The sequence below is a fragment of the Salmo salar genome, chromosome ssa25, assembly GCF_905237065.1.
Source record: "Salmo salar chromosome ssa25, Ssal_v3.1, whole genome shotgun sequence".
In the NCBI taxonomy this organism is placed as follows: Eukaryota; Metazoa; Chordata; class Actinopteri; order Salmoniformes; family Salmonidae; genus Salmo; species Salmo salar.
Window position 1 is genome coordinate 7647494 of NC_059466.1, and position 12749 is coordinate 7660242.

The window sequence follows — 12749 nt, forward strand, 5'->3', positions numbered from 1 at the left end:
CAATTATTGTAATGAGCTCTGCCCCCAAACAAGACCAGTTTTTGTTGAGCCGGACCAGACAATCTGAAATTGATTTTTTTGTTAAACATAGATGGCACAGTAGAGTTCAGTACATTACAGTAGAGTATAGTAAAGATATGTTCATTAGAGTACATTGTACTGTACTGTACTTTCTTTACTGTACTGTTCTCAACTGTGTTATACTGTACTGTGATGTCCAAACTTGTGAAACATGGACGTCTATGATTGCTTCAGATTTGGTCATGCAAGGGTGGACTGAATACAGAGCATTGTGTTGGATTTTCCCCAAACATAACACATCACTCAGTAACACTCTTCATATTTTCAAGCACGGTGGTGGCTGCATCATGTTATGGGTATGCTTGTTATCAGCAAGGACTGTTTTTTGGGGGGATAAAAATATATGGAATAGCGCTAAGAACAGGCATAATCCTAGAGGAAAACCTGGTTGTCTACTTTCCAACAGACACTCGGAGACAAATTAACCTTTCAACAGGACAATAACCTAAAACACAAGACCAATTATGCACTGGAGTTGCTTACCAAGATGCAATTGAATGTTCCTGAGTGGCCTATTTACAATTTTGACTTAATTCTATCGCTAGACTTAAATGGTGTGCAACGCTCTTAGACTTACCCAGAAAGACTCAGCGATAATCACTTGTAAAGGTGATTCTAGCATGTAATTACTCAGGGGTGTGTATAGTATACTTACAGTTGAAGTCAGAAGTTTACATACACCTTAGCCAAATACATTTAAACTCAGTTTTTCACAATTCCTGACATTTAATCCTAGTAAAAATGTCCTGTCTTAGGTCAGTTAGGATCACTACTTTATTTTAAGAATGTGAAATGTCAGAATAATAATAGATTTTTCAGCTTTTATTTATTTCATCACATTCCCAGTGGGTCAGAAGTTTACATACACTCAATTAGTACTTGGTAGCATTGCCTTTAAATTGTTTCACTTGGGTCAAATGTTTTGGGTAGCCTTCCACAAGCTTCCCACAATAAGTTGGGTGTATTTTTGGCCCATTCCTCCTGACAGAGCTGGTGTAACTGAGTCAGGTTTGTAGGCCTCCTTGCTCGCACACGGTTTTTCAGTTTTTCACACACTTTTTCACAAATTTTCTATGGGATTGAGGTCAGGGCTTTGTGATGGCCACTCCAATACCATGACTTTGTTGTCCTTAAGCCATTTTGCCACATCTTTGGAAGTATGCTTGGGGTCATTGTCTATTTGGAAGACCCATTTGCAACCAAGCTTTAACTTCCTGACTGATATCTTGATGTTACTTCAATATGTCCACATCATTTTCCTACCTCATGATGCCATCCATTTTGTGAAGTGCACCAGTCCCTCCTGCAGCAAAGCACCCCCACAACATGATGCTACCACCGCAGTGGTCCACGGTTGGGATGGTGTTCTTCGGCTTGCAAGCCTCACCCTTTTTCCTCCAAACATAACGATGGTCATTATGGCCAAACAGTTCTATTTTCATTTCATCAGACCAGAGGACATTTCTCCAAAAAGTATGATCTTTGTCCCCATGTGCAGTTGCAAACCGTAGTCTGGCTTTTTTGGGGCGATTTTGGAGCAGTGGCTTCTTCCTTGCTGAGCGGCCTTTCAGGTTATGTCGATATAGAACTTGTTTTACTGTGGATATAGATACTTTTGCACCTGCTTCCTCCAGCATCTTCACAAGGTCCTTTGCTGTTGTTCTGTGATTGATTTGCACTTTTCGCACCAAAGTATGTTCATCTCTAGGCGACAAAGCGTCTCCTTCCTGAGCGGTATGACGGCTGCGTGGTCCCATGGTGTTTATACTTGCGTTCTATTGTTTGTACAGATGAACGTGGTACCTTCAGGCATTTGGAAATTGTTCCCAAGGATGAACCAGACTTGCAGAGGTCAACCATTTTTTTTTCTGAGGTCTTGGCTGATTTTTGGGGGGGGATTGTCCCATGATGTCAAGCAAAGAGGCATGAGTTTGAAGGTAGGCCTTGAAATACATCCACAGGTACACCTCAAATGATGTCAATTAGCCTATCAGAAGCTTCTGAAGCCATGACATAATTTTCTGGAATTTTCCAACTTGTTTAAAGGCACAGTCAACTTAGTGTAAGTAAACTTCTGACCCACTGGAGTTGTGATATGGTGGATTATAAGGGAAATAATCTGTCTCTAAACAATTGTTGGAAAAATTACTGTGTCATGCACAAAGTAGATGTCCTAACCGACTTGCAAAACTATAGTTTGTTAACAAGAAATTTGTGGAGTGGTTGAATAACAAGTTTTAATGACTCCAACCTAAGTGTATGCGAACTTCCAACTTCAACTGTATTCGTTGTCACAACTGCACATTTTAATTGTATTATATTGTTCCCAGCACAAGGTGCACCTGTGTAATGACCATGCTGATTAAACAGCATGGTCATTCTCTTGATATTTTCACACCTGTCAGGTGGATGGATTAACATGGCAAAGAAGAAATGCTCTCTAACAGGGATGTAAACTAATGTGACACATTTGAGAAATTATCTGTTTGTGTATATGGAAAGTTTCTTGGATATTTTATTTCAGCTCATGAAACATGGGACCAACCCTTTACATGTTGCATTTTTATTTTTGTTCAGTATAGATGGAAATGCCCATATTCACAAATGCCCATATTCACAAACTTTAAGTCCTGCCAAGCCTCACTTGGTTGGACGGATGCAGTCACCAACAGGGTCGAGATGCTCATTTACATCTGTACCCAGTTCAGGAAACAAATTAAATGGTTAAAAAACATAACTAAGTTTGGGTGATGCCATTCTAAGGCCACGGTTCAGAGATGATAAGCTGATCCTAGGTCTGTGCTTATCGGCAACCCAGTGCGGTAACGTTTGCATGTTATTGTCCCTGGTTGTCTCAGGCTGTCTTTGTCGCCATCTGTTTCGCGGGGAAAGTAAGTCATACAGTGTAGGTGTAGTTGGACAAAGTGATGTACAGTAAGAACAGTGACTGTAAACCCCAAGGCATTTTTAACTCAAATACTTCTAGTAAGTTGAACTCGGTCAATGAAAAGTAATTATTACTTAAACTGTTTGTGGTACTGACTCAACTAAATGAAGTCACATCTCAATTTAAAAAAATGTATAATCAATTAATTTAACCAGCATGCTTTACTACAGGTAAAAAAAAGTCTTTGTTTTTAATATCTGAGTTTTTGCATGTACATTGAGTGATTGATTATGCAAGACAAAGATCTATAAATTAACCCAGTCATTTAGTTTTTTTTTGCACGCGTTACTGAAATGGTTGTTCCAGTTTACATGGCTTAGGTAGTCTCTTCACATTGTTCCTATCCCTGGCAGTCATTATGAATGCAGGTTGTGGGTGAATAGATATTTGTTGGATATCCTAACTCTGGCTGGATTCCAATGGGATTTACATATAATTTTGCAAGACGGTATAATGTGACTTGCAAGTAGGGTTGCAAAATTCTGGTAAATTTCACAGGTTTTACAGATATCCTGGTTGTAAGATTCCTGGAAATCCATTTAAAAATGTTTTTGTATCTGGTAATTTGTTACTTTAATTTGGAACTATACTTGTAGGCATGATGGGCCCTGTCTCGGCCTCAAAATAAGACCTTATCCGATATGTAATGTATTGTCATAGAGTTTAACGATATTCGCCTAAGAACTCACTGAGTGAAGGCCAAAGGACTGAAAATAGAGACATGGTTGTTGATATGTTTTTAACTTATTTACTCGAAGGCAAGGCACACTGGGAAATGATATTGGAGGTGTGGCTTAGCGGGGAGTTAGTCAACATTTTCAAGCTGATACAACTCACATCTGGAACGCCTACAGGGTCACAGTGACTATCTGGTTTGAGTAATGACTACAAAATCACTTAAACTGCCCAGATGTTAAGTGTAACTGGTTTCCTCAAAAGTTGCATAATGACAGCACATTGGGGTTGGCTGTACAGTTTGTATGCTTGTTTCATGTGTTTTTTTACTGTGTGTGTGTGTGTCTACATCTACAGTAAAGGTAACATTTTAAGGTACAGATTCGTGTGCATATGTTAGCAGCCTTCACTTCCATTGTGTTTTATAAAAATATCTGCGTTCTAAAGTGATCCTTCATGAATACAGAAAGTGAGCGTGGATGGAGCGTCTTCTGTGGTGCTCGCTCACACTGCAGGTCATTGTGGGATACCTACATTTAAGTCATTTAGCAGACACTCTTATCCAGAGCGACTTACAGTAGTGAGTGCATAGATTTGTCATACTTTTTTTGCTGGGATACCTCCCAGTATGTGACTCATTTCAGGAACATATTCTCACTGGGAAGCAGCCAGCAAAGTAGCCCTGACAGTAACTCCATGGCATATTGCTGGGATATTGCAGACTATTGCACAGTCTGTTCCTGCTCTCATTGTAAGTAAGAACGGCATTCAGTATTATGAGGTCTCTGTGCATTGACAAAATGTACATGTTTAGATTAATTGCGTTACCCATGGTGCACGGGTCCATGAATGATTAGCCTACATCTACAGTAACATTAGCATAGTTCATTTACAACATATCATACTTATAGCTGTGTTTGTGTGGACTATGAGCACATTCGGCACGTGGTTTTGTGTGTAATTCTGAGGGTGCCATATGTGTATGCGTCATATGCCTGTGTGTGTGCTGGCTGTATGTCTGAGTCCTGATTGAAAGTGTTTGAGGCACATTTAGATCCTGGTGACACTCTTCGTGCCAGCTTCCCAAGGTGCCTGTTCTGTCAAGCGGGAAAGTGCTGCAGTCACCTCCACAGGGGCACTGAGGGGTCCCTATGCTGACATCAACACACATACAGTAAAGGAATCCCTTTGCTGACATCACTGGAGGTGCATATTGTACTCAAGCCCAGACATTGATTTATGCACATGCATAAACTCACACTTTTCCATTACAGTATTTGATAACCATACAGGTCTGTGCTGTCAGTTCAAAAACCAAAACAATACTGTGCACACACTTGCTAAGATACTACTGTCAGTGTGTACACACACCCATGCGCATGACATAATGGGAGTGCAAGTTTGTGTGTGTGTGTGTGTGTGCTGCAAAGGAGTGCTGTATACAGCACCTTGCGTTGTGAAGATTCAGCACTTCTCCTTGGCAAGAGGTGTGTGTGCACTCGTCCATACTGTCATCTATCCTCCCTGAGTTTTTCAGCCTTTGAGAGGCCCAGATCTCCTCTGGACAGACTGATATCAACAGGAAGCCTGGAAGATAGACCACTGTCAATCAATATTCACAGGGGCGCCAACCATCCTCCAGCAGGGGGGCAGACGTATAAGGAGAGGGGGAGTGATACCTTTCCCACTAAGTGTGCAGTGGTGTTGATAGAATGCGGGTCAATTGCCAAGAACGGCAATATCCTTATTCCAGGCATCCTATCTTTTTTTTATAGTTTGTTTATTTCAAGTCAAATTTTATTCGTCACATGCGACGAATACAACAGTTCACCAACTTCCCGTTTTGAATGAATACTGTAGTTGTGAACTTAACCAAGGTTTGTTGCTAGCACTTTTGCTTTTGGAGTAAGGCAGCCATGGCTCCATCCCCGCTCAGGGAGGTAATCACCCCCATTCTTCAGTACATTGGTGTTAGAAGTGGGATGGTACACTGTGTGGCCATTGGAAGTGGGTCCCAGGTGTGAGGGATTTGTAATAGTGAAGCGCAGTGATATTACAAACTCCCAAGGGTAATATCTTTACTCACCCCTGCCGTTCGATACAAAACGTTGCAAGTACAATCTCCCTTTCTCTTTCCTTTCTTATTTCCTTGAAATAATGATTGATTTAACATGACTGGACAGGAGAAAGCAAACCAAGTCAACAACATTTCTTTCACCGATCTAGTCATATCAGATCAGTGACGTTCCTTCAAAGAAGGGATGGAGGTTCAAAATCTAGTTTGGAATTTCAAATTGATATCAACACAAAGTGGAACCATGCCATTGGATTTAGGTTAAAAGTTGGTTGAGGAAAAAGTCACATTTTCAAAATTCCTTTTTGTGGATGACTGCTTTCAAATCCAGTCAGTTTTCCACATTGATTCAATGCTATCAGAAGGAAAACAATAATTTTTTGTTGTTGTTGAAATTACCAGTATTTGTGCCAAGCAAAATGGCTCTCTGGTATTCTTCCCCAACAAAAGGATTCTATGGCTTTACCATAAGCTTGGTGTCCGATTTGAACTTGTATTTATTTATAGGCCTAATAATACACTGTTTCATGCAGTTATAACCAGAATTTCAAGGCACTAGATGGAATCAGTGGGTCCCACTACATAAGAGCATCCTTTTATTTCACCAACCTTTCAAACCTGCAATTGTTGTCCTAAACAGAAATGGCTACCATGGCCTTGTTTTTCTCCTTTGAAAATGAATCCTTGCTTCCTTCTTTTTTTCTCAAATGTCAACAAATCACAGATCTCACATGACATGATGGATGAAAGCAGTGTAGTGGAAGCTTTCATCCAGTCATGTTAGATCAAGGAAGGAAAGAAGGATTTTCAGGTCAAGGCCCTATGTGTAGAGGCAGTGAACAGACTCCTTATCCCGTTAGCTCAGTGACAAAGACAACCCAGACTTCTCCCACTCAGATCAGTGAAAACAATGGAACACAGACATGGATAGAATTTGAGGACTGTTTTACATGTTTTATTTTTTTTATTTAACCAGGCAAGTCAGTTCTTATTTACAGTGACGGCCTACCCCAATGGTGTGGGGAATGGGACTCCCATTCACTGCCGGATGTGATGCAGTCTGGATTCTAACCAGGGACTGCAGTGACGCCTCTTGCACTTAGAGTCAGTGCCTTACATCGCTGCGCCACTGACCTCAAGAACAATTACATAACTACTATGCAAGTGTGCAGACTTTTGTCTCTCGACTGTAAAGCCTATGTTTACTCAAAATGCTCCTCTTCCCACAAGTAAGTGTGTGCATGTAGCTGTGCCCATATCTATTTGTGCGTGTGTGCCCCAGTTATATAGTCTGGTTGACTCCGGGACATCCATGCAGGCATCCCTTTCTCCAGTTTCAGCATCAGTCTGGAAGCACAGGCAAATATTTCTCACACACACACACAGTACGCGTCTGTTATAGGAATGTCCAGGTGAACAAAAGGAGAGCAATCAAAAATCACTCTGTGTATTACAGAAGCAGATAAAGTCTACCTGGCCTTCTCTAAACAAGCCCTTATACCCCAATCAGACAGGAAACTGTTTTGTCAGCATTAGCCCTAGGGGCTTGTAGAAAACCCAGTGTAGCAGTGACCTTTTGTCTCCTGCTACAGATTTCGAAACATCAGCTACTACAGAAAACCGTAATAGAGCGATCACAGTAGTCAGACGATCATCAGTAATCAATTACATCAAAGGGCAGTCATAAAGTAATCAGAACATCACTGTCCACATAATGTCATCAATACAACAGTGTATAATCTGTGTGTCCTCGGTCCTTGGACCTTCAGTAACTTGCTCTGGCGTCAAGCACTACTTACAGATATGAGAACAATCTATAATGTTAGGGCATCAAGTCTAGTGACCATCAACCCACACCCTAAGTGTCACTAATAGAACACTGGCAATCATGTGTATTACAGAAACATCACTCTAAACTACAGTACCGTTCAAAAGTTTGGGGTCACTTAGAAATGTCCTTGTTTTTGAAAGAAAAGCAAATTTTTTTTGTCCATTTTAAAATAACATCAAATTGATCAGAAATACAGTGTAGACATTGTTAATGTTGCAAATGGCTATTGTAGCTGGAAACCACATCTTTTTATTTTATAGAATATCTACGTAGGCGTACAGAGGCCCATTTATCAGCAACCATCACTCCTGTGTTCCAATGGCACGTTGTTAGCTAATGCAAGTTTATCATTTTCAGAGGCTAATTGATCATTAGAAAACCCTTTTGCAATTATGTTAGCACAGCTGAAAACTGTTGTTCTGATTTAAAGAAGCAATAAAACTGTCCTTTAGACTAGTTGAGTATCTGGAGCATCATCATTTGTGGGTTCGATTACAGGCTCAAAATGGCCAGAAACAAAGCCCTTTATTCTGAAACTCATCAGTCTATTCTTTGTTCTGAGAAATGAAGGCTATTCCATGCGAGAAATTGCCAAGCAACTGAAGATCTCGTACAACTCTGCACTACTCCCTTCACAGAACAGCACAAACTGTCTCTAACCAGAATAGAAAGAGTGGGAGGCCCCGGTGCACAACTGAGCAAGAGGACAAGTACATTAATGTCTAGTTTGAGAAACAGATGCCTCACAAGTCCTCAACTGATAGCTTTATGAAATAGTATGCGCAAAACACCAGTCTCAACATCAACAGTGAAGAGGCGACTCCGGGATGCTGACTTTCTAGGCAGAGTTGCAAAGAAAAAGCCATATCGCAGACTGGCCAATTTAAAGATTAAGATGGGGGGGGGAGAACAGACACTGGACAGCATAGAAGGCCAGCATCCCGGAGTCACGTCTTCATCGCTGACTTCAAGGCTGTAGACCTGGCTCCTAACATTACGCGTTTTCTTTCAGATAGTTTAGGTGCTTGATTTAGCTCGCACCCCTTAAGCTCGTTAAAAATCGCCTCAATTTACAGAGGAGCTACATTACTATGCAATGGTCTCCAAGCACCCAGAACAGCATAGTCGGCTAAAATAGTGCTGACCAGCCAACGAGACGAGCCCAGCATAGATCGGCCCAAATCAAAAATGACTTGCGCTAGCATTAGCTCAAATTATACCCAAGCTTCAAAAAGCCTTGGCTGTTGCTCAGCACATCTAAAATAAGCTCCTGTTGGATCATTAAGTCGCATGTCCCCCTTTTTCCTACTAAACGGCTGTGGTTCAGAATCCGACAGCCAATCAGACAGTCCTCACCCCCGATATCCCCCGTGGCCTTTGCTGAATTAGGAGCTTCCAGAGAAGCAGTTACAGCTGCCTTTCTCCACTTGCCTTTTTCTGGGGCAGTCAATCTAAGACACACACACACAGATTTCCTGATTCATTTGGAAGGTTGATTTAAGAAGTAGAGAATGACGCGGTGTGTAAATTGGAATGGCTACGTCTAGTACTGCATTGGTGACTGGGTGCTTGACGACTCAAACTGAATTCTACTGCTGCTCTTATCGTTCGCTACATACTTCAGTCGGAGACTGCCGTCATTGAAGTCATGTGGTGGTGTCAAAATGAGGGGTTCTGTACAAAACAATCAGAGTATCAAAGCCAATGACGAATTTTCAAAACACTGCTTTACCCACGTGTGGAACCAATCAGACGGTCCTGAATAGATTTCCATTCTAGATATTGTTGGGGAGCTACTCGAATCCAGACTCATTGCGTAGAAGAAAGTAATGTCCATGGGCGTTGTGTAGCGTTTTGGTAGCCAGGCAAGGTGACTGGATCTTTGACAGCAGTGTCCACTACATTTGCTGTGTGTGTGAAGGGCATCGGTTAAGAATACTGACGTGTTTGTTTCTGTGTCTCTTCGTCTGTCTGCCTCTGTCCCTCATTTTCCCCTCCATCTTGCCTTGTTCTCTTCTTTCCTAGCCCCGGTCTCTCTCTTGATCTTTGCTTGTTGGACAGTGTCAATTTGGAGAGTAGCGGAGTGGACAATGCTGGCTGTGTCTTCAACCTGTCTTTGCTCCTGGATGGCATACTGCACTCAAGACATGCTTCTGTTTTTACATTGGCCAGAGAGAGAATGGTCCGAAATTTAGGTACAACACACCACAGAGCTTCTATGGAAGGATAAGGTCTGTGGCCTCCACATCAAACACTACTGACACCACCATCGGAAAGCTAAAGCTGTAGCAAGCTGCTATAGTTAAGTGGCCGAGGTAGACCATATCTTTGATGCCTAACCCAAACACTAAGACCAAGGGTTTTCGGTTATCTGTGCCCCACCAACACCTTGCCATCTTCCGTAACCCTGCCAAACCTTAAATTTCCTGCTTTGGTCCCTCCTCCGCAGCCACCATGCGTCCCTCACTCGCGGTCCTTCCCAGGACCCGTAACCATCCCCACACAGCCCACCCCCACAATGCACACGGATTGTCTGCACACGTGGGGCGGGAGCACCTGTCGGCACCACGGAGGCGCAGCCCACACCTGCGACACACGCTCAGTCCAGAGAACCTGCGGAGCCTGGCAGAGCGAGGCGGTGCCGCCAGGGACACGGCTTCTGTGGTCAGCAGCCCCATGGGTCTCCCGAGGGCCAACAGCGACACAGACCTGGTGACATCGCAGAGCCGCTCGTCGCTGACTGCGTCCACACTGGAGTTCACGCTGGGGAGGGGCCAGAACCTGGTCATCTCCTGGGACATCAAGGAGGAGGTGGACGCCACTGACTGGATCGGCCTGTATCACATCGGTGAGACATTCAGTATATTCATTTCACAATGGTATAGTTCATAACTAGGAAAGTTTTTAAAGTAGAACACCTGTACTGGTTGCCCCAGCACGAACACAGTCCAGCACGAACACAACCTGATTCAACTACTCAACTAATAATATAGCCATTGATTTGTTGAATCAGGAGTGTTAGTATCTGCCTAAACAAAAATGAACTGGAGTTGAGAAACATGTCCATTTACTGGTGGAGCATGGAATCAAAAGTTGAAAATGTTCCACATTCATTGATTATATAACAGGAGTGTTTCTTTGATTAACTAGTTGTACTGATCTGACTGAACAGATAGCTGCTCTGTAGGACTGGCTGATTCTAGCTAGTTTTGTAGAGTTGAGAATAGCAAGTCTCTGATGCAGCAGACTCCAGAGTCCACATTGAAACTGGAGCTGTTGAAATTCCACAGAAGGGAAGCCTGAGTCAACATAAATACTTCTGACTTGCTGTACTATAAAGGCGCCCGCATACTAGGTTCTGTTTGCTCCTAGCAGAACTCAGCTAGGTGACTTAAATGTCTGTGCCACGCATGCTCTCTTAAAAGACCTATGCTTGGAAAACTAGAAAAAAGCGGCAATATTACTGTTTGTCCCTTTTGAGAGGCCATAGCAACAACACAGCCAGTATACACTTCCTCAAATAGTCAGAATTAGTCTAAGATAACTTAATCTAAGATGTCTTGATTTTTTAAAACGTTTTTTTTTTTGCAGAGGAGTTCTTAGTTGCAAATTTTACATCTAACTACTTAAGTAAGAAAACGTGCATGAAAATTAGTCGTCTCTCGTTGAAGGACAACAAACACTTCATTGAACAATCCCGTCCATAGTTCCCACTCGTACTAGCAGTAGTACTGTTGACCAATCAACGATGAAGGGGCATAGACTACAGCTAACAAACTTTGACTTGACTCAAGAAAATATGTTGTGCATGCTAACAGCCGAAAAAGAAACAGCCGAACACCAAAATGAACCAAAACGTCGCACAAATTGTCATTATATATACGCAAACTGTTTTCCAACATGATAGCCCTGTTAAGCGGCACACTGCATAAGGCTACTAAGCCTAAATGTTCCCCTGTTGCAGTGAAAAGCAACTTATTTAGCATATTCATATTTGTTCATATTATGAACCACACATTGTTTGAAACTACAGTATGACCAATTCGGTTCTATGCAAGTATGCATTCCCACTAGAGACATTCAGCCAACAAACTCTATCGTATTTATTTAACATAAAGCTAGAGCAACCACATTATGATTGACTCTAATACTCATTTACCGGTTTACCAATATACCAACTGGCTGTTGGACGAGTCAGTCGACCTCTAGAAGCTCCATGAATCCTCTATCCACCCGCCCCTTGACCTCTCTGGACTTCCCTCCTTTAAGGAAGAAGGATCCCAATGGTTCACTGTAAGGTTAAAATATGAGAGACAGGAGAAAGCAGAGAAAGCATGCAGGGAGGGTGCCAGGCCACGTGGCTATCGATCACGAGGCCATCATGCACTTCATTACTAGCGTCAGGGTCTTAATCCCCCCGGGGTGCCCCGTGCTCTCCCACTTTCCACTACTAAGCAGACATTCAATGATATCACCTTACCTCCTCCTCCTCTCTCCCCCCCTCATTGTGCTGCTTCGTGCTCGTTCAGTTCAGCCTGAAGTTGTGGTTCATTATTGGGGGGGGGCAAAAGTGCTACGTACAGCGGAATTCCCTCAGTTTTAACACCGTGGTAGGTTACAATTTCTTGTCCTTTGTTAGAGGTTGTAGAGAATGTATTTTAGGCACTACATTTATGGATTAAAGAAGAATTGTCTGAAGTTAAGTATCTGTCATGGTTATATGACATGAGGTAAACAGACATGGAACAACAGCTGTGATAAGGCTGCAATGTGGAGCGTAGACAAGTGCTGTTCAATAAACATCTGACCATAACATTATAATGTTATTTGGGGTCAACCATTTTCAAGGTTAGACGATAATCCAGAAGTTTGTCTGTCACTGTCATGTCTTCATAGAACACAACATGCACGCACTCACATTTTAGAACCATATAGTCATTTAGAACCCCACACACATACTGACTGGACTGACAGAGCTTTCTTTCTGTTCGCCGGCCCAGATGAAATCAGCCCATCCAATGTGTGGGACTGTAAGAACCGTGGGGTGAATGGGACACAGAGGGGCCAGATCGTCTGGAGGCTGGAGCCTGGGCCTTACTTCATGGACGGTGAGAGGAGAGGAGAGAAAGCATCAGTGGGAT

The 12749-nt window shown here is 42.5% G+C and overlaps 1 protein-coding gene across 4 annotated transcripts in view; it reads left to right on the plus strand.

Moving 5' to 3' along the window:
- Window positions 1-12749, plus strand: part of LOC106586107 (E3 ubiquitin-protein ligase HECW2) — a 73408-nt gene that overhangs the window by 12991 nt on the left and 47668 nt on the right. For all 4 annotated transcript variants that reach the window (XM_014172970.2, XM_014172976.2, XM_014172975.2 and 1 more), the window contains exons 2-4: window positions 9634-9803; window positions 10058-10456; window positions 12609-12716. In XM_014172970.2, the coding sequence (XP_014028445.2) occupies window positions 9788-9803; window positions 10058-10456; window positions 12609-12716 (523 nt within the window). In that variant the 5' untranslated portion in view covers window positions 9634-9787. The remainder of the gene's footprint in view (window positions 1-9633; window positions 9804-10057; window positions 10457-12608; window positions 12717-12749) is intronic.